This window comes from Ictidomys tridecemlineatus, chromosome 16 (assembly GCF_052094955.1).
Source record: "Ictidomys tridecemlineatus isolate mIctTri1 chromosome 16, mIctTri1.hap1, whole genome shotgun sequence".
Lineage (NCBI taxonomy): Eukaryota > Metazoa > Chordata > Mammalia > Rodentia > Sciuridae > Ictidomys > Ictidomys tridecemlineatus.
This window is the reverse complement of record NC_135492.1, coordinates 12,898,476-12,922,455: the sequence shown is the minus strand read 5'-3', so window position 1 is coordinate 12,922,455 and position 23,980 is coordinate 12,898,476. Positions and strand designations below refer to the sequence as shown.

General features: G+C 31.5%; 1 protein-coding gene across 1 annotated transcript in view; it reads left to right on the top strand.

Annotated features, from left to right (window-relative positions):
* Window positions 1-23,980, top strand: part of LOC144371203 (uncharacterized) — a 43,944-nt gene that overhangs the window by 15,170 nt on the left and 4,794 nt on the right. The window contains exon 3 of the mRNA XM_078033634.1: window positions 20,011-20,105. Coding sequence (XP_077889760.1) covers window positions 20,011-20,105 — 95 coding nt within the window. The remainder of the gene's footprint in view (window positions 1-20,010; window positions 20,106-23,980) is intronic.

Here is a 23,980-nt window from a genome sequence, read left to right as displayed (position 1 = left end):
TTTTATTTAAAGTATTATTTGTTTTCTATTCATTTATATTTATTTTTTACTCTAACTCATATATGGATTTCTCTTATTATATTTAAAATAATTCTTGCAAATAAATTTAAAATAGTGCTCTATCAATGCATATATATCATAATCATGAAATGCATTTCCCAATTATTTCTATTTAAAATCCTTTTGTATTGACACAAGTTCCATGTAGCTTTATGTTCTCATATAGAAAGGCACAGATAATAATCTTAAAAGTGTTGTGTTCTTCTACACTCTTTCATGGGTTTTTAAATTTTTATTTTTAGCACTTTTGGGACACAGCTGATGTATTCTTTTTGTTAAATTTCCATAGAATATTTTAATGCCATGCCTGTGGGATTAATTTTAGCATTTTCATATTTCTCACATGGTAAGAAATTAAGAATATATTGTTGATTACTGATTTTTTTAAGTTGAGATATCAGCCATTACTCAAAATTATTCCAAGTTCTTTTTAGAACGCTCAGAAGAACACTCTTGAGTATATCATCCCCACTGGTAATGTAATGTACCCAATATGGATACAGATCCTGCTCTTTTTTGTATGTCTCTGTCCAAAACCTCAGACATTTGTATGTCTCAGACAAATTTGTATGTAATATGTGGTTTAATGGAAATCTTTGGGATTTAGAGTCATGCATAGTTGATTGTGAATTCTACCTGGTCTGCTTAATAGCTGTGGATATACAAACACATTTTTTTCTTCAAACCATTATATAAGCTTCATGTATAAAATAGGGTTGAATGATATAGAGTGCTTGATATCAGCAATTAGTTCTTTTTTTTGCCTTTATAAACTATGTATTGTGTTTCTCATCTTCACCTGTTAAAATGCAGAGTCTATTCCTACGTCTACCTAATATTTCTTTTTTTTTTTTTATTGGAGTGGGGGTGGAGTACGGGGAATTGATGTCAGTGGCACTTGGCTGGTTAGCCACATCCCCAGCCCTATTTTGTATTTTATTATAGGCAAGGTCTCACTGAGTTTCTTAGTTTCTGAACATTGCTGAGGCTCAGTTTAAATGTTTCTAAGAATTCTCCTGCCAGTCTGCTGAGACACTTGTATTATGTTCAGCCACCCACCACTGTTATTTGTATTTTTTAATTTATTGTGGATCATATGAACCAGTAAAGATGAAAGTGAATAGTATAGTACCTACACTCAGAAGATCTTGATTTCTTCTGATTTTACTTTTCAAATCCTGTTGTTTCCAAAATAACAAGCCTACATTAGTGGAGGAATTATCAAAGCAGAGAATCAAGGTGCTGCTTGTGAGGATGATGGCTAACCCTCTGAAGTTCACCAGCCATCAGCTAACTTTTCTACCAGAAAAACCCAGATAAGCCCAGCGTGAATTAATAAAGCAGCCCAATCATAATCTAATAAGTTCTAGAGTGAATCATTCACCATTTATAATTGGAAACCAAGATTCTGTCACATACTTGGAGAAAATTCTGTGTAAAACAGCAGTTGCCTTATTGGTACTGTTTTCCTTTTTTCCCTAAGTTAAGTCTGGACCATTATTGAGGTGCTAGTAGCTTATCCAGACATGTATACATCAGATTGATGCAAAAACTGTCACAATACCTTATACAAACAGAGGAAATAATATCACAGCCTAGGTAGGCATTAGGTCAAAGGCTAAGTTACAAAATAAAATGTTTGTCTTTAATATATTTAAGTTTTAGAGACAAGGCTGTGAATAGATATACCAAAATGAGATATCCAACTCTTGGAACTCTCTGTTATGCTATCTGACATCTGAAATGGGAATGAGTCTGTGTCCAGCATAAAATAGAAAAAAAAATCATTATTCTATAGACCTTGTCTTTTGGTCTTCCTTCTCTTTCTGAGAGCAGTGCCACTACTTCTGTTGGTTTTGTGGAAAAGCATTTATTATAAAGTGTATTCTATATCTCTAGTATGAAATTCAGGGGTCCAGGCGCTTTGACTCCTCAAGGACAGGGGAGCCATATTCTTAAAATGGAATTTGATCATTATGAATTAAGTTGTGCTAGAGCATTAAAATTTAGGGAGTTGTGAGGATGGAGTTCTAAATACATATATATTTTTTATTAGTAATTTTATATTTGTCTCATAATAAGAATACTCTAGATATATTCAGTTTTTTGATTAAAATAAATTTCAAGTATTTCTTTTTTTATTTTATATACTAAAAAAGTTAAATCTACACTTGTGCCTAACATATTATTTGTAGTTGGAGATTAGGGGAGTTCTTCCCAGTTGAGAGCTCTAACTGTCTTTTTAGAAATTAGATCAAAAAAATTTAATAAAAAAATTATTGCCCATTATATAGTTTTTCAGTAATTAGCAATATGTATGCATTTAATTCATACATTAATAGTATCTTATATAAAAGGCTTAATGTAAATATCCTATTGCCAGGCTAGACTCCATCACTTTTGGATAAACTTGCCTTTTAAAAAAGCTGCTGTCTGTACTCAATTATAATCACCTTTTAAAAATGAAGTAAATGCACATAAAAACATGCCTATCTTGACTCTTTCTGGCCTCACTAATTCCTGGAGTTGATGCCATCTACTGTTATTAGATAGTAGGCTCAGTGGATTCAGACCAGGAGAGCAGCAGTTTCCAATACAGGTGCTCTTGGATGATCATTGTTAAATCCATCATATGATAAGTACAAAAGCTATGACTTACACTATCTGATTGAGTTTTAATTTCTGGAGCTTGTCATTCTTTCAGATTAATTTTTAGGTTTTCTTCACAGTGCACAGGAGACTGAGGTTCTGCTTTGACCTAGATAATAAAAAAAAAATCTACTGGGAAAATGCAAGTCACCCTGAAAGCTAGGCAATAATTACTGTGCAAGGTATTGAGACCGTACCTGTACACTGGAAAGGGAAAAGCACTTTGAAATATTGTGTGGAGATTATCTGGAAAGTAGTTGGATGCCCTGCACCTGAAATAAATCTCCTGAGAAACCCTTTACTTAAGTCTTTTTTTTTTCTTTGACTCTTGGCAATACTGCTACATGATAATGGGCATGCAGTCATTTCTTTTACTTACTCATTTTAACTCCTTGAATTTATATCCAGAATTAATTTAACCATGTTATATGTTATTTCTGTTTTAAATAGTTTAAGGAGTTTACATTATTTTCACAAATGACTTTTTTAAACTTACATTTCACCAACAGTGCAAGGGTTTTTTTTTTTTTTTCCATATCCATGGTTTCTTGACTCTTTGTTTGGTATTAGATTATTGACAAACCTATCCTTTTTTTTGAGAAGTAGGCACTTGGGATTTAACTCAGAGACACATCCCCTGCCCTATTTTGTATTTTATTTAGAGACAGCATCTGAGTTGCTTAGTGCCTCACTTTTTCTGAGTCTGGGCATTGAACTCGAGGCCCTACTGCCTCAACTTTCAAAGCTGCCTGGATTACAGGCATGTGCAACTGTGACTGGTGATGAAAGCTACTCTAACACCTGTGTTCAGTATACAATTGTCCACTATTTGACTTGTTTATCAAATATGTCAGGGAAGATTGTGGAGTCCAGTTTGTCAAGTATCCACAGAGAGAGTGTGTGGAAACCTTTTCTGGGAATTAACAAATATATATGCTTTATAACCCCTTATCTGAACTACTGCTTGGGATATTAGAAGCCCATTTAGATGCTTGCAAATCAATAGTAAACAAATATTTTGTGATCTAGGGGTGATTTGCCTATGATCAGTAAGCTTTATTTCTATAACTTGAGCATATGGAATGGCTTTTTATTTGGGGTCCTCTGCCTAAGTCTCCTACTTTTTTTTCTCTAAAATGTTTTCTTATATGTGAGGTAACTAGTTTCTTCCATTGAATGGAAGATGTTGAGATATTACATCAGTCAATAAAGAAAAATTTTCCTGCTGGGAAAAATTGGCTTTCATGGAATTTTTAGAGGGGCAAGCTGAAGACTAAAGCTCTTTGTTTGCTGAACACCCATAAAGCCATAAACTAAGTTATTTGTGATTTAAATTCTCTGTTCCAATCCCAGGGTCTTAAGCCCATGGATGCCCTTGCAAGAAAATAGATAAATATCATTTTTTTTGTATTCTTATTAGTATTAATGTGAGGATCCTTCTTCAGCACAAGCAAAATTAAGATCTATTTCTCTATTTTGGAGTCTCTGTTTTTAATATTCTTTTTATTTTTATTTACTATTTTGGTGCCCAGTTTGAAAATCAGGGATTCTTGGGCTGGGGATGTGGCTCAAGAGGTAGCACGATGGTCTGGTATGCGTGCGGCCCGGGTTGGATTCTCACCACAACATAAAAACAAAGATGTTGTGTCCGCCAAAAACTAAAAAATAAATATTAAAATTCTCTCTCTCTCTGTCTCTGTCTCTCTCTCTCTCTCTCTCTTAAAAAAAATTAGGGATTTTTAACTACTGTGCAACATCCCCTAATATTTTAATTTTTTTTTAAGTTTTAGATGGGGTCTCTAATTTGCTTATGGGCTTGGATGTGTTGCTAAGGTTTGGGATCCTCTTGCCCTAGCTTCTGTTACTCCTTTTTCATATGTGAGGCATACATTTTGTCATATGTGAGGCAATTAGTTTTTCCTAAATTTGTTACTTCAGTTTGTACCCTTTAATGGTATCATATTATAAATATGATTTGCATTTAAGTATTTTCCTGTTTTGTTATAAAGGTATCATTTAGGGGCTGGGGATGTGGCTCAAGCCATAGCACGCTCTCCTGGCATCCGCTGGGTTTGATCCTCAGCAGCACATAAAAAAATAAAATAAAGATGTTTTGTCCTCTGAAATCTGAAAAATAAATATTAAAACATTCTCTCTCTCTCTCTCTCTCAAAAAAAATAAATAAAGGTATCATTTAACTTTGAAAATAAACAACCATATTTCTGTCTCTTAATGTTATTATTATTTTATTATTCTTCATGATTAAAAAAAAAGGTGTGTCATACTACTCAGACACATTCACAGCCATTTCTAAAGTTTATTTTGAGTAAGTATCTCACTAAGATGCTTAAGCTGATTTTAATTTTGCAATATTTCTTTTTTTTCCAAGTAGCTGGTATTACAATCAACAACCATTATGTACACTGTATAAATTTTTCTCGTAAAAACTTTGGCATATCTTATATTTTTTATATTAAGGTATATTTTACCAGTGAATGATTTATTAAGTAATACCAGAAAATGATACAATGGAATGTTTTGTTATGCAGATACTGCATTGTTTAAGCAGATTTTTTCGGAAACTTTATCTTTTTTTTTTCCTTTATGGTAGTTCTGTTTCTGTGTTATATCATTGTCTAAATGACCAGAGTCTTCTTAAGTATTCTGTCTTTAGTTCCACAGGGCTAATAACTCACCTCATCATGATATCTATATTGATTGCTATAATGTTAAATTCAATAGTCATATGTAGCACAATGTTTTCATTAATGATGGACTTTATGTACTCTAATGACTAAATTATAACCTAGGTGTGTAGTGGTATATACCATGTAGAATTATCTAAGTACCCTGCATTAATCACCTTATGGTGCATTTTCTATAATGTATCCACATAATTAAATGAGGTATCATTATACATGCCATACATTTTACAAGTATATAATATATAAATAATATAAAAATTTTACTTAAAAAATTTACCAGAGCTCTTTTAATTTTAGTTGTGTTCTCAGTGCAACATTTGGAATTACTGATACTTTCTATGCTATAGTCACTGTTAATATGATCAAATATTACTCCTTTGTTAGTATTTTCTCTATACTCTCTACCTATAAAAATTGCCTTTCTCAAAATATCGAGACTGATATTTAGTGAATTAATTCTTACTTTTATTTTGAATTAATCATTTAATAGTGTAATTTCTAGTACCCTAATTTTTTGTCTTCCTTATGCTATTCCCCACCAACTTTTATGAAATTAATTTGATTATATTTAACAATGCAAATACTTGATCAGCATCACACTCAATGAATTATTACAAGTGGAACATACTATGTGACTACTATTTCTATTAAGAAATAGAACATTAATGATGCAGAGAACAGCTTCGTGTCCGCTTGCTTTCACTATACACTCCAGTCACCCTAGTGGTAACTTCAATATTTTTTGTTTAAACTAGTTATTTTAAAGTATTATTCTTTAAACAAACAATCAAACAAACAAAAAACGAGTGGGATCATTTATTTATTTTATTAATTGTACAAGAAATGAGTAAAATATGTATCTCATTGTGTAGCAAACAAAATCTTACACCAATTATGCCTGAAGCTTCTTTGGTAGAGCAAATAGGAGAGTGTTCCAGGAGTCATAAAAAAGAGGGGTAGCTCAAAATGTCAGGGATGGAGCATTAAGAGTTCAGTTCTGAGAGGTTACCTGAGTATAAAGATTGGTGGGATTGTTTGAAGAAAAAGACAAAAAAAATTAGGTATGAGTTACTGGAGACAATCTGAGGGAGCTCAAATGGAACAGGTTCAGAAGTAGAGAACCAGCAGATGTAAGTTGGATGAGCAGTGCCTGGACAGGGATAAATTCAAAGTCTTGAAAGAAAATGAGAGTGGCATTTCTGGTAAAGCTCTAAGAGCAGGAAGCCAGGTGTGTGGCATACTTGTTTGATTACAGCATTCTGGTTTTTAGAAATGTCCAAATATGAGGCCACTGGGGTAAGTATCCTGCTGCCACAATATTTCCTGTCTTTTTCCCCATAGGGATCAACCACTTTTCTCATCTAATACACAGTTAGCAGTTTTTTCATCCTCCTTAGAGCCATTCTATTAGTCCTTCACCATTTTTTCTTCTACTTGTTCCAATTTGCTTTTTCTTTCATTGTGTCCACATTCAGATCTTTGATTCTCAAGGATTGCACATTCCTTATGCTTTACTCTGACATTGTTGTAAGACTGGGCATGGGCTCATGAGAATGTTGGTAACCAGGGCCCTGACTTAGAGAACCTAGACAGTGGAAGATGGTGGCAGAAGCAGTGTATTTTCATGATGAAAACAGCAGTGGCAGTAACCTGTTGGAAAATTTATAATATTTTGATGTCCAAAGGTAGAACTGATGACTCATTGAGGTATACCTATGTAGGCAGTACCAAGTCAATTTTCTACAAGGCTTGTAATTTCAGTCACTTTTTTTTGTCTTTCTATTTCATGTTCTCCTTCCTGATTGATATGCAATAGTGAATTTACTTTTTTTGTAAACTTGTCTCAATAGTCATAATTTATATTCCTTTTTGTAAATTTATATAATGGTTTAATATTTCCTCTTTAATTAAGTGAATTTAGAAATATTTTGACCGTAACATACGCTTTTGGTATGCCTATTTTTTTCCTCACAAATATAAACCACTTTCATTCTGTCATATCAACTTTTTGCTACATATGTACTTTGCAAGTATTTTCTCTCACTTTATATTTTAGCTTGGATACCTCAGTGTTCCTATTCTACGATATTAAAAATTGGCCTTCACATACATAAATCCATGAAAATAAACAAGAAAGGGTCTTAAAAATTGAGTAATATAGGTCACAGATATAGTTTTTTTTCCCAGTATTCTAGTAAGTACCATGCACATTCATTGTAAGAGGATGACCAAGGACAGGCAGAAAGTATAAATAGAGTATTAGTGGGAATAATCCAAAGCTCCATGTAATTGAGAGGGTTTCAAGGGTTTTAAGAATAAAAGAAATAAGACTTCCACTCTGTACACAGCTCTGTCCTCTGCTCTGCATCTAGAGATAGTGTATGATGTCACATTTTAATCTGTCATAGTCACTTTTGAGCATAATTAACCTGTCTTAATACATTCTCCTGGATCAGTGTCCCCTCTCTTCCTTCATCCACTGTGCAAGAAATTTTATTTTTTTGTGTAATTCTGTCAAATACTCTGTGCAAGAATAAAAATAAGCTCAAAGGAGGATCTAATTTCTATGTTGCTATAGTTCTCAGATTCTATGAGGCTTGAATGTTGTAACTTGTCATCACAGCACCATTCTCTCTCTCTCTCTCTCTCTCTCTCTCTCTCTCTGTGTGTGTGTGTGTGTGTGTGTGTGTGTAGTCGTCTCTCTTTATTCTTTTGAAGGCTATATCACTACTAGGAGAAGGGAAACATTTGTAACCACAGAAAAAGTATCAATAGCCATTAAAAGCTGGAATGATTTTTTTCCAGAGTTTCTGAAGGAGTGTGTCTTTGCTAATATTTATTATTAATCCTCTGTCCTGATAATAGAAACATCCATAACTATAAAAGAATGAGTTTTTATTATTTTAAGCTGTTATATTTGTGATTATTTCCCTTAGTTGCAATAAGAATCTATTGATTTTTTTGCAAGTTCAATTGACAATGTAACCAAACTGAATCTTCCTAAAGTGGTAGGTATCAAATATAAATACTGGTTGTCCAGGTTGTTTATATATATTTGCAAGTGTAATTGAAAGCTTCCTAGCATATTTTCAGAAACAGAATGAGCTTGGTAAGGCAAATTCTTCAGTATTTTATTTATTTATTTATTTATTTAATATCTTACCTCCTGCTTACTGCAGATGTGACTCGATCTTTTATATAACTTCTCATTACTTATTCTTTATAAAATATTTTGTACTAAAATACTTTTAATATATTTTATTTTTTGCAGTGTTCAAAAGTGTAGGGCTGATTCTGACAAACTTCCTGAAAATATGTTTTTATTTTTAAAAATTAGAGTAATTCCTCATTGCATCTGTCATCTACTTAATTGAGAATAGAAAATTTACTGGTTCATGTTTCTTTCACTTCTTTCACTGAGTGGATGTATTTGTTTCCGTTGGTGGTCTTGTTTTTTTTTTCCTTTTTGTTTCTGAATTGTAGATTTTTGAGGTTCAAACCAACGTTTTTAATATGGTAAAAGTAAGGTATGTACTAAGTAGCTTACTTATGTCTCTTGCTATTTAATTTTGATTCTTTCCCTAATGAGTTATAACAGAGCTAAAAAAGTAGATATTTTCAAGGTCGCTATAAATTAAGTGTTTAAAAATAGAAAAAAATTAGATACAATGGAAAAGTCAACAAAGCATACACACTTGGACTTCTGACTAATGTGGTGAATTTCTGGATGAATGTTATCTAAAGTGTGTTGTCATTGTTTACATAAAAATTTGAGAGTGAAGACTTAAATTCAAAATTGTCACATGGAACTGTTTTTCATCTCTAATGTGTCTTAGAGTTTTTACCAGGGGTATTAAAGGATCTCTATACTCATTATTGTTAGTGTTCAGTGACTTTGAAACCGTTTATGTATTCACTTTCCTGAAACTTAAAAAAGCTGAGAAAACGTGTCTTGTAAAACATAAAACAATCAGTATAAAAGAATACTATATTCTGTTGTTTAAATGGTACCTCAACCTATAAATAATTATATTAAAAATATATACTTAGAAATATGTGCACATAGGAAAGAAAATTTAACAAAAACTATTAATAATACCTATTAATATTGCAGCCAAAATGTCACTAATAACATTTTATAATTTCTCAGTATTATCTATTGAATTCTGTATGTGCTGTATTATTGCCAAAGTTTTATCACACTTCCTAAATTTTTTAATATATTAGAAATCTTTTTTTTGGTACCATTGATTGAACCTAGGTACACTTAAGCACTGAGACCAATACTGTGCTCCCATGCCCTTTTTATATTTTTATTGGAGACAGTGTTTTGCTGAGTGACTTAGAGCCTTACTAAGTAGCAGAGGAACTATTTGTCCTTGTGATGATCCTGCCCCATCCTCCCAAGTCACTGGAATTATAGGTGTGTACCATGGCTGACATATATTATCAACCTTTAGATTGACACTTGTTTCTCTTTGTTTTATAATAATCTATGGTTATTTTGTACAAAAATTATGCAGTGTATTTTGGGGTAATGTGTACATAAACATTTATAGTACTTGCACAAAGGGTACAAGAAAATAAACAGTCTGTGGTAAGGTTTTTATTTTGTATTTAGTAAAATCATATAATATTGGCTCTAATTAAATGGAAATGATAAGATAGAAATTATAATTTTTTTAGGAACCAGTAAAAATAAAATATAGTGTCATTGAAATACTAAGAAAGAATAAGCTGAGTGGAATAATTATTTGTTTAAAATTATTGATGGCCCCATTCATCCTAATGATCCAAAATAAGAAATAACTCAAATGTTCTTGAATGTTGAAATGAACAATTTGTAGTGCATCCATAAAATACAAAAGCAGTCAAAATATAAAGGAACACTTTACTGATGCACACATGCTTATTGACTCTTTCAGCAGCTGTATGTAAATTATATTGCATTATACCAGGCAAACTAAAATTATAGTTTTTATAATACATTACACTAACATTCTTCTGGGGGAAACAAAGTTGCATGTAAAAGAAAATGGTTTTTTTTTGGGGGGGGCAATGATGTAAATACTCTGTGCTTAAAAGCAGTGAAGGTTTTTAACATTCCAATTTTTTAATAACTATATAATGTATTTCTATGACATTCAACACATGTACATATGACATCAAAAAAAATAAATATACAAGGAGGATGGGTGGCCTATGTTGTGAAATGGGTAGAAGCATAGAAAAAATAAAAATGGCATATAATATGCAGGTATTAAATCTGGGTAACTGGTAAAATATTTATTTTTTAAGATACATTTTACATTTATGTAATAAAACATTCCCATGCTAGTTATTAAGAACCTTTTTGCGGGGCTGGGGATGTGGCTCAAGCGGTAGCGGGCTTGCCTAGTATGCGTGCGGCCCAGGTTCGATCCTCAGCAGCACCACATACCAACGAAGATGTTGTGTCCGCCGAGAACTAAGAAAAAATAAATAAATGTTTAAATTCTCTCTCTCTCTTTCTCTCTCTCTCTCTCCCTCCCTCCCTCCCTCCCTCCCTCTCTCTGTTTCCCTAACTCTCTCTTTAAAAAAAAAAAAAAAGAACCTTTTTGCTTTTTGGAATAGTAGATGAAAAAACTGATTTAGACTGTCCTGAGCAAGGCTGATTCAAAATGTGTTTACTTTTGAATAACTTCTGAATCTTTACATAAATGCTTTATGTGGTTTTGTATGTGCATCATACTTTTTTTTCTATTTTTTTTATTGATTGTTCAAAACATTACAGAGCTCATGATATATCATCTTTCATACATTTGTCTCAATTGGGTTTTGAACTCCCCAAATACGTATTGCAGACTCACTTCTGTTACATACTCACATTTTTACATAATGGCATATTAGTGACTGTTGTATTCTGCTACCTTTTCTATCCCCTACTATCCCCCCTCCCCTCCCCTCCCTTCCCATCTTCCCTCTCTACCTCCTCTGCTGTTGTTCAATTCTCTCCCCTTTTTTCCCCCTCCCCCTTGCCCCTCATAACCTCTTATAATTTTGTGTATCACTGAAGGTCTCCTACCATTTCCATATGCTTTCCCTTCTCTCTCCCTTTCTCTCCCCCCATTCGTCCATACTTTAATGAAAATTTTAAAAGTTATGTTTGTGAAATAATTATGTTTCTCAGAATACTAGTAAAAATTTATGATTTGGTATAAATCTCTAATTGGTTTTCTTTCTATTTTAATATTTTATCATTCTCAAGCATTTATCCATGTCCTAACACTTCAACATAACTTTATTTATTTATTCAATTCAGCAACCATTTGGTATTCACTTTTTTTCCTCAGTACAGAGGATGAAAGTAAGTATCACTAAATACACACACACACACACACACTCACACACACACACACACACACACACACACACACACCAGTGGAGATATAAATATATATATGTATATATTTATTTATTTATATTTATTCCCCCCCCATTGGAAAAATATACACTTTGTGAATATAATTTTTTTCTTTGAAATGACACCATACTATGTTATGAATTCTGTCATTGAACTTGCAATCCAAAAGCATAAGACACATTCATTGCTAGGATTATTGGCATGCAGCACAACACATGGCTTAACACATTTTTTAAATAATTTTCTATAATTAAATTATTTGATAAAATGATGTGGTTCATAATCAAGGCACTTAAAACTGTTTCTGGTGTATTCCCAGTAATTTTTAACTGAGTTGAATTGGCAAAATGAATATCAATTATCAGTGTATGCAAAGGATATCAATAATATAACACAGGCACTCAGGTTTGAATAATTGCTCAATAATAGTCCACATATTTAAGATTTATGTTCAAGGATGTTTTATTTAGTGAAAAATTTGCAAAAATAAATCATATTTAGAGTATGTACATGGAAGGAATTGTTGACACCTGGTGCTTCTGTTTTCCATGGGCTTCTGCCATAATATGCTCACTCACCTCAAACATAAATGTATAACACCAAGCATTTATCAACAATAATCTCCAGAACTTTGATTTAAAAATAAAATTTTTTATTTTTTAGTTGATTATCACAAGTATATTTCATAGCTAAAAAAACCACACAAACAAAAAATACTGAGAAATTAGGTGGCCAAAGTCATGAGCACATATCTTATATGTCTTTGCAACTCATTCATCAAAAGATGTTAATTTAAAGTAGTAGTTTTTTTTTGTTTTGTTTTTACTGCACATGATAATTTATTTCATATCTTTCAAAGACACATATGCCTGGGTTTTTCTCCAGGGATATGGATTACATTGTTTTAATACAATATTTATTTATTTTTATTTTTGGAAATTAAGGAGCCCTTCAGGTGACTGTACACTTTAGCCAGAACTAGGAACCATTAGTTCATAGTTGAAAACACATTTGCTCCAAGTGGTTTCCTTGTGTGTTGTTTGGAGTTGTCGACTTCAGCCTTTCATGTGGGGGTATATAGTGAATTGTTTTGCCATGTTGAAAAAAAATCAAAGAATGTTTTTTAATATATCTTCAGATGTTTATTCAAATTCCTTGTGGAGGAAATATTTTTTCAGTATACCTATCTTTTTCTCTTGCTTTCATATTAAGAAACTCTTTTATAAAAATAATGTCTAAGGTTATTCTAGGTTAAAAATCATAAGTAGACTATGAACACCAAAAAAATAAATAAATAAACAAAGTTGAAGATACATTGTGTGTAATGTACATTTTTACTATAATCTCATGATGAAAAATAAAAATGAATCATTTAGCTTTATTTTCAAAACATAGTCCAAATTAATTTACCAAAATTATTCCCTATTAAACACACACACAGACACACACACACACACACAAACTTGAATGCTTTTAAAAGTGTTTGAATAGAAAAAAAATAGTAAAGGATATGAGGCCTAAAAAATTGTGCTTCTATAGCATAGGTGTAATTCTTCAGTTTCTTAATTCTTAGAAAATTTTTTATGATTTTTTTAGTGCTGGTAATTCAACCAAGGGTCTTTTGCATTCAATTGAACTATATCAAGAGCCCTAGAAAAGTTTCATGATTATTGTGACCTGGGGAAAATATGAATTCTTGAGGCAGGCCATTGTGATTCTAAGTTTAAAACCTGAATAACCTTTTAGTACCTGTGGCATTGTAAAGTTTTATTCATTTAGAATAAACATAAAAAGTGTGAAAAGGAAAAAAAAAGCATAAAATGAAAAAATATCTCCAGTTCCATATCCTTCCCTGTATCTCAGCAATTGGCAATGTTCTTTTATAAGTGTCCTTATGAAGAGGCAGTATCTCTTTGCCAATATGTGAATTTAAAAATAGCTATTATATTACACCAAATAGAAGAGAGAGAGTATGCAAATGTACTGGTATTGTGCTTAGATCTAAAGTGTCTTGAATTTTTTCTGTTTTTGTCTTTGTAAACTTCATCATCTTAAGAAGAAGAAGCTCATATTAGGCTTATGAAGGAGAAGAGGTTATGTGGATGAGAATGAAAAACAACAGTAGATTTTCATTTTCATCAAAATGAAAAGACCAGAGTGGACAGCCATTTCTCTTTCAGAAATAGGGTAACCATGTCAAATAGCTGAGCTTACACTTGTAAAGTATCTGCTGAAATCAAAATAGATCAGATAAATTCAGTCCAAATTTCGCTTGCTCATAAACTGCTCATTTGATTCATGAATTAGTTTGCTGGTAGTTTGTGATAATTAACAGTTTTGTAATACTTAATAGCTTAAATACATTTAATGGAAACAGGAAGCCAGAATTCAAAACATTCTAATTTCAAGTTAACTGCATAGATTTAGGCTTGGAAAAAGCACTGAATTTATCTTTTTTGATTTAATGTTTAAAGTCCTATAAAATTATATTGAGTAATGCCAAAATTCATGTAGACATGAAAATGTTAGTAGTACTTTAACTCTGCAACAAAAGATAAACCAGACAACCATAGCTTGATCACTAGGATGAAGGCCCAATGGCAAAACAAACAAAAAAATTATTTTTTTTGTTCACAACTAAATTTCAGTTTCAAGGTGTAGACAGATATGAAGACATGAGGACACTTTTCCCTGGATTTGCATCATCCATTGTTTTCTGTCTAATATATGAAAAGGCTACTGACCTTAAGAGTTTTCAGTTTGGAAGAATGGCCTGCCTTAGGCAACTCTCACCTTAGATCATACTCCTTGGTCTAAAAATATCATTTCTTTCTCATTTGGTTTAAAGGAGCAATATTGTTAAGGAAGACATATTTCTTTACCTCTGATAAGAAAGGAGGGTTTTATTCATTCAATTATCTGCAGTCCAGGGAATCACAGCATATCAGATATACACTTGTGATGTGACAGCTATTTGCCACATGTGGGTAATGAGTTCTTGGAATGTGGTTGATCTTCATTGAGAAGTATTAGAAGTAGAAAGAAGTTTGAGATTTGAAAATTTAATTAAAAAATACATGTAGTTAGCTAACAATTTTCATTGTTTATATTTTTAACCCAATTATGAATATTTGGGTTAAAAATATAAAAAAGAAAACTTAGAAATTCTAATCATGATTTTATTATATAATGTAATGTTTAATTATTTTATAACTTAAATAATTATAAAGTGCCAATTATTTGTAATAACCTATAAGTTATAATAATTTATAAGAATTTATTTATACATTCTTATAATACTTTATTTTATTTGTTTTTCTTACAAACTCTAAAAGTTCAGTTACACATATATTTATCATTTTATTTCTTCCAACTATGATGTGTAGAAGATTGTCTACTTTTTCTAAAATCTAGTTGCTTCAAAATTTCTGAACATGACCTGGGTGTGTTGTTGCATACCTGTAATGCTGGTGAATCAGGATACTAAAGAAATTTAATCATAAGCTTAGGGACAGCCTCAAAGACATAGTGAGATTCTGGCAAAAAAAAAAAATAATGAAAACAACTGGAGATGTTCCTCAGTAATGCATTCCTGGGGTCTATCTCTGGAACAAAAACAAACAAACGAACAAAAAGCCTTATTTATCCAGAGTATAAAGGTTATGAAATCCAAAAATGTAAAGTAATTTTCACTCTATTATTTGCATTTGTGAATCTGTCATTAGTATTACTGTCATTGATAATTGATATAAAATTATATTTAACATTAAATACTTATGTCCCCTTTTATGGCCAGGTATTCTTGCACATAGAAAGCTCTGTCTGAGAAGGAATATAATTAACATTTTATTATTTTTGGGTCCTACAGCCTGAGTAAAAATTATTCATCTTGCACTCAGAGGCACAGGGGTCTAAACATGGTATTTTTTCTATTCAGGTAAAAATTATAAAATAAAAATGATTGAGGTGATAATTATTGAATCAGAGGAAAAAGGATAGAATAGAGGTAAGGCTTCAAATTCTGGGAAACAATTCATCTCTGTCTCAGGCATTTCTCTTGATCCATCTCCAGGTTTTTGGATGCCTGGGTGGCTCTGTAATGGGCCCTTTCCTTCTGACTTTCAGGGTCTAGATTATTTAAAAATAAGACGACTTCAGGGCTGGGCATTATAAAATAAAACAAATGGGCTGAGTAAAATATTCATAACTAACTGTGAGAACCTGCACTTTCCTGAGGTCACCTTTGTAATATTTTAACCCTAGTCTAAATTTGATAGAGCTCAATATACTGCCACGTCTGTCCCTAAGAATGGGGTTGACAGTCAGGATTCTACTTTTTGTCCTCTTATTGGTGACCTCTGTCTGGCTTGAAACCAGCTCTGTACTTTCTTACCTACACCCCTTCAGAGTGGTTGTTAAATACAGGATCAGGACATGAGAATTTTGACTCATATAAATAATTCATATTTGAGAGGAGTTGTGGTCCAAGGAGTTTTCAGTTTCTCTTTCCTTATCAGGGGGCACCCACTTTTTTAAGTGCATCTTCCAATGTAGGCAAGCATGATTCTCCTAAATGCCATATTTTCTCTGCTATATATTATGAAGTATTGTTCTCTGGAATATATCAAATTACACAGAGTTTGAATTCATCTTTTTCTTTTAGCTTTGTATGGAATTTTAAAAAGTGAGTGTGTGTGTGCATTTGTGTGGTTGTACTTTTACATGAGAGGAACATGTGATTATAACATGAAACTCTTTAAAAAGTATTTGTACCTAATGTCAAGTGTGAAGATGCAAATTCATAATCTCAGAATAATTCAGCCTATTAAAATTAATATATTGAGAATAAAAATTTAAAGGGGAGGTGAATGTTGCTCAGTGTGTAGGCACTGCTGAGTTTAATCCTTGATATTAAATTAAAAAAAATCTTTGAACTTGTGTTTATTTGTTTTTCATAAGCATAGACAGCAAGTTTAGGGCCCCCTTAAGAAAGTTTAGAGTGTGATGTCTCTTCAGTATCTGCCATGTCTTTGAGGGTATGGGGTAAAAATTACATGAAGCTGATCCAAGGTGCCCACAGGTTCCCTGTTTGTTGAATTACCTAGAGAATGCTAACCTGTGTGTAATCCTCTCTTCCTACAGAGCAACTTGTGGTCAGGGAATGGAACACCTTGTTGGACTAGCTGGATACTCTAGATACTCTAGAGATTACAGAAATATCCTTTATAGGTTTCATCTAAATAGTTCAGATATTGGAATATTAATTTTATCTTCCCCAAATGTTAGGTTCAGCTCCCCAGAAACACATTACTGCTCAGATCTATTGATTCTGTAACTGAAAAAAGGGCAAATATGATTTGTTGTCCTCCTTGTTCTTACTCATGTAGGGAAGATTGATTTTAAGGGGCCATAATTTGAAAGGAGAATAAGCTGTAGCAAGGATTTAGAAAAAAAAAATTCTAGTGTGTTTGTGCACAAGTCTTCAAGGAAAAACTCAGTATATGCTAATTGGAAGACATAATGTAATGCCTCAAGTTTGGGGGGGAAACTAAATATTTAAATAAATAGTTTGGTGAATTGAGCATATCTCACTTAGTCTAATATTTTTATTATGTATAAAATGCAATGTATCACTAATATTTGAAAAGTTAAGAAAAGTTGTTGAAGAGAAAAGATAGAGGCAAATTTCAAATAAAATTGTATTCAAACTAAAGTAATTTTTTTGAGCCTGAAAAAGAACATCATTGAAGGTTAAATAAGATCTTAGTTGTATCTGTGGCTATAATTTTCATTGCTGTGGAGCTATTTCTAGAATGTCAGATTGGAAAAAAATCAGAGATAGGTAATAAGCAGATTTTGTTTTACTAAATCTACTTTGCAATACTTCAAATTCATCAAATATAAGATATGGATGCATCCAAAATCTTAGTTTGTCAAGGGTTTCTTTTTAGAAGAAATAGCAAATAAATAAGGTGAAATGAAAATGGACCAAAGGAGGTTAGAGCATTCCTATCTTTCTGGGCATATTGTGACATGCCAGTAATCACAACAACCTGGAGGTTGAGGAAGAAAGTTCAAAACTGAAGCTTAGTGTAGCAACTTAGTGAGAGACTGTCTCAAAAATAAATAAATAAATAAAAGGCCTAGAATATATCTTAGTTGTAGAATCCCCCTGAACCAAAAAAAAAAAAAAAATCGAAATTCCAAATAAAGTATCCTTTACCCTGAAGCCAATGAATACTTAAGAGTTTTAAGAAAATTGTGTGTATGTTGGTTTGGGCTGCCATGAGATGGCTCAGTATTCTAAGGGTTTCATATGAAGGAAATTATCTAGAGAATACCAACCTGTTCTTTTTTTTTTAACAAATATTTTGTTCTTATCCCTGAATGTAAAGTGTTCACTTAAATATTATTTTATGTAAAACAATGGGAATATTCATAATGAGTATCTGAATCAGCATATTTAAAATAGTGAGGATCTTCTAAATCATATTGGGAAAGGGGCTCTTCTATGGCAGAACATAAAAATTGGAGGTAATATCTTCAACCACTTATTTCCTAAAATGGCCTATATAGTGTCCCATTTTCCTCTGACTTTTTTATATTCTATGCAATGTTTCAATTGTCAACTTCCAGATTTATATAATTTATAACAAGCTGGTATACATAAGTGTGTTCTTTTTTATCAGAATAAGTAATTTAGTGAGTAGATGTAGAGACCCCTAATTTATAGGAAATGAATTATAAATATTCATATTGTTTTATTCTGGGGCTTGAAACTGGCACATCAGTTAGTAAAATTTGATAGTAGAGAAACCAAACTTGTGGAATCTGTACTAGATGGTGTTAGAACTGAATTATTGGACTAATAGTTGTTGAAATATTGGTTGTTGTGCAAGTTTGCACATTTGGTATCAAAAGTGGTTGCAGAGTCAGGAAAGGTGGCACAAACCTGTAATCATAGTGATGTGGAAAAATAAGGTAGGAAGAAAGTAAATATAATTCAAGACTCAGTAATTCAGAGACCCTAAGCAACATTGTAAGCCCATTTATCAGTATAAAAAAAAATCAAAACTTCTTGAAATGCATTTCAGGGGTAGAGTGCCCCTAAATTAAAAATAATAATAATAATAATGCTGTTTCAGAAGAAAGACATCACAGATCAGACTGTTAAAGTAACTTCATGTATGTGTTTGTTCACTAGTGATAATTGAGACCCTGGTAAAAGGAGTATTTCCAAGCTGTCAGAGAGGCATTTAGGGTGCAAGAACCTTTCAGAATTTTTTCCCTTAACTGCTTAGTATTCTCTCACTTTCTACTTTGAAATGAGCCAAGTGAGGATACAGTTTCACAGTGAGAGTGGTTTTACAAATCTGAAAATGTTAAACCTGATATGTCAGTTTCCTTATGAACTGAGAGATTAAGAGTCTATTCGCTAAATTTGCTTTTTTATTTTTTTTGTTATAACTTTGTGCCATGTGATTCAAGGTGACCCAAGTACCTAAGTGTTTTGTAATAGTTTGATAGTTAAAAACTTTATTCTTTTGTTTCAGAAGTGAGTTGTGATGTTGTGAAAGTAATTTTTTAAATACAGTATAGATTTGTGGTATATTTAAACAATGAGAAAATAGACAACTTTAGAGATAAACATTCAAATAATTATGTGGACTGTTGAAAATTTTAGTGTGTTTTTAGTGATCTCTTATGTCTTCTACTCACTAAGGTGACCACCGTCATATGAGTATAGTTATTATTTACAATTTTGCTATGTATATCTCAAGTATCATTGATTTGTTTGGTTGTGCTTCTTTTGAATATTCAATAACTAATTGCAACTATTATTTATCCTTTGGAATTATGTTGGATTTTTTCCCACTTTTTTGCTTCAGTGTTTTGCTTCACCTGTGCTGCTCCCTGGGTTTCATTATAACAAAATTTTCTACCAATTTTACTGCTTAAAATGAATTATTGGGGCTGGGGATATAGCTCAGTTGTTACAGTGCTTACCTTTCATGCAAAAGGCCTTGGGCTGAATCCTGGGCACCACAAAAAAAGTACATTATTGAATGGTTGACATCACTACCATTTGTGAAAGCCACCCTTTTTAACTCTCATTAAAATTTGTATGAAATTAAATACTATGTCATTAATTATATTGTTTATGTGATATGTATTTCTTCATTTTTATTTCAGGAACCATTGACATTAAGGGATGTGGTCATTGAATTTTCGGAAGGGGAATGGAAATTCCTGGACCCTTCTCAGCAGACTTTATATGGAGATGTGATGTTAGAGATCTGTAAAAACATACTCTTTATTGGTGAGCCTAAATTTCATTCAGAATTTTAATTCAAAACCAATATTTATTTTAGTAACTTTATAGAGTATCTTATGGTAGCTTTTATTCTGCATTAAAAAGTTTGTTTCTTGTTTTTAGTAAAAAGATTGGGCATTTGTTTATGTAGAAAAGAAAATGTTAAAGATTTTTTTCTTTTCAGGTGTAACTTATCTTTTCTAAGTAGTGCTCACAATGTAGAAAATGAAAATGGTTTTTCCTACTGAGGGTAACATTAAAAAGACTTCTTTAGTTTCCAAGAAAATAACAAAATGTGACATATTCCATCAAAATATTGATGTCTCTCTGTAATCTTTGGTCACCATTTGATCTCCAATAAAATAACCTTGGGATCTGAAGAGAAAAATGACAGTAGACATATCAAATTGGGTAGAAACCAATGAAGCAAAGAATACAGATAAGAGGTCCAAAATTAAAGAGGAATTCACATTTAAAAATGTTAATTGATAAGCTAAAATCCGTCAGAAAATATTTTCTTCAAACAAGTTCTCCTTTTTCTTACTTTTTTATCCTTAATGCCATTTCTTTTGGTCTTTATATTTGGGTATAATAGATATCTCTCAGAAGAATTACCTGTTTTTTTTTGTGTGTGTGTGTGTGTGGAGGGTGTGAATTACTCTTTTACTTAACATACTCTCCTGAATGTTGATCATTGTAGATATTACATAATTTATTATCTTTAAAAAGATTTCTGACTTTTTCATTCCAAATTGCCTTCATGTAGTCATTTGAAATGATACTTGATTGGCTTGCAACATTGGTCTTTTTTGAATGTTGTTTAATGAGAATAGCTCTGTAAATATATTTTGATTTGACCATCAAGTTGAAGGCTAATTGATATACTTTCAATTTGATTACTCATGGCTTTCTTATTTAACCTCATTCAATTGAATATTGTGGCTTTTATTATTTTATGTCAGGAAGCATTTTTATTTTTTATGTGTAGTTATTGATGCACCAAGAATATTCCAAAGAATTGTTCAAATAACTTAATTTGTTTATATAAAAATAATGCTTATTATTTGGTGTTACATATACTTCTTAGATTTTTGGGGGGTGCTACTGACATTGTTTCTTAGAACAGGTGCTTAACAACTAAGCTACATCAAAGATCTTTTGGGGGAAGGGTACTGGAGATTGACCTCAGAGGCACTTGTCCACTGAGCTACATCTCAAGCCTCATTTTTTATTTTACATAGAATCATGGTCTCCTAGATTTGCTTAGCACCTTGCTGTTGATGAGGCTTGCTTTGAACACTCAATCCTGCTGTTTCAGACTCCCAAGCTGCTTGAATTACAGGTGTATATTACAGTGCCTAGCTGACAGCAGTTTTTATATTTTATTTTGTGACAGTGATTAGGTAAGTTGCTTAGGGCCTTGCTTCCTTGCTGAATTTGGGTTTATGAACTAATATTCATAAATTTTGAATATCACTTTCACTTTTGCGTTTCAACTTATTATTTTATGTTTCAAAGCAACTTCAATATTTTAATATCTTTAACAATTGTTTTGTATTTTTAACCTGATCTCTTTGGAACAATATTCCATACACTACAAAGAAGATTGCCTCTGTAAACCTAGTTAGATTTTAATGTTTTCTAAAGTTTTTTCACTCTCTGGGTACTAATGCAATAATGTTTTTTTATTTGCATTAACTGGGGATTGATGTATCCTACTATTACTGTGTTGGTTTTTGTGCTATTGAAACTTTTTTCTGTGATTCCTTTCTAGATTTTTTTTTCTGTGATTTCTTTCTATATATAAAAATATGATTGGAGTTATAAATGTTTCTTCTATGATTGTATTCCAGTGTTTAGTCATATTTATCTTTATATGATATTCTACTTTCTATCTCATTTGTATAATTACTATCACCTTTGCAATTTTGAACGTAATATTTGTTATATCTTTTTGTTTTTAGTCTTTTTGTGACCTTATATTATAAGAGAACTTTCTGTAGATTTGCATCTGACATTATTAATATATTTTTATTTTATTTTAATACATTCTTATTAATCACATTTTCTGATTAGTTTTTTCAAATTAGTTCATTTCTACTTAAATTACTGAAGATAAAGGACTTACTTCTGTAGATTTCAAATTTTGTTGATATTTTATAAATTTTTCTACTATGAAAAAAGCTGCCTTAATTTGTATTTCATAGATTTTATGGTGATTATTTTATTTTATTCCCTTCAATGTTTATTTTATCATTACTTTGGAATTATATAAAAGTACATAGGATCTCATGATGTGCTTAGTGCCTCACCATTGCTGAGTCTGTCTTTGAACTCATTATGCTCCCACATCATTCTCCCCAGATACTGGGATTACAGTCATGTACCACATTTTTGAGCAGTACCTGTGTATTTTAATTGATTCTAGCCTTTGATATATTTTCTTCCTCAAATTTTTAATTTATGAGACTGTGCGTGTGTGTGTGTGTGTGTGTGTGTGTGTGTGTGTGGTGCTAGGGACTAAGCCCATTCTTTTGCATGTGAGGCAAGCATTCAAACATGTGAGCTGTGTCCCCAGCCTGAGACATTCTTTTTAAAAGAATATTTTTAGTATATAATTTTTACCTTTTCTGTTGCTATTTTTTTCAATTTTCTACATTGTTATTTGTTTTATTAAACATATTTCAGGTTGTTTTCTGGCATTACTTAGATAATTAACAACATCAATTTTTGAACTTTCAATTACTAGTATTACATTGTTTGTTTGCTTGAGTTGATTATACTCTTTATTGTGTGATCTATTATTTTCATTGATATTTTTCTATTCAAAATTGGATCAACTAGATCATTATAGTCATTTTGGAAAATATTTGGAATTACAAAGTAAACAAAAAAAGGTGATGTGCAATGATATATAAATTTAATTCCATATAACTGGAAAGCTGGGACAGTGGAATGCCAGTTTAAAATAAATTTCAGCATCTTTTTTATAAACTGTCTTTAAAAAAAGTATATAGATATAGAAATATAGAAATAGATATATAGAAATATAAAAATGCCTTTGGATTTAGTTTGGTGATAGAATACCTCTGTGTTCTCTTATGAAATAATCCCCCCAACGTTAAAAATATAAATAAACAAACAAGAGATATTCATTTCCTGAAATATTTGAGTCACAGATGGAGTCTGAATATGTTGAAGTGAAGGGCTATGATATGACATTTTTGTAGTAATATTAGTCAGTTTGCATTTTGTCCTCATTTGTGGTGCTATAATTTCTTAAGATAATTTTCAAAGTTCTCAAAGCTTTTGTCATCATATGGTAGTAAATTCTATATATTTTTTTGAGTAATAATGGCCTTGAATCATACTGTTATCTGGCTATTCCCCCCCCCACTTTGATAAAGTTTTATATAATTGCAGAGTTATTCACCATAGTAAGTGAAATAACTTCCTATTATTTTTTTTAGGTATGACTTCTAATCAAAACCAAGAATTTTCAGGAGAGCAAGAAATAAAATATTTTTTGCAAAACTTGAAAAAGCAAAGGTATGGAAAGCAGGAGAGTTAATACTTAGTTTTAAACAAGAAATTGAAATTTAAAGAGAGGGAAGTTCAGAAAATTTATCTTAATGAATGGAAAAAAAACATGAAAATAATTTATTCATAAAATTACAAGTTTATCAGTTTATATTATTACAAACATCTGAAAAGACTGCCTGCTCAACTAGTGCCATTCAGTTATTCTTTGGTTAAAACTTTAAATTACTTTATAGTAATTGTAAAATTTTTACTACGCAGTATTTTGTGTAAAACCACTTGCAATACACAAAATTTTAAATTGCAAAA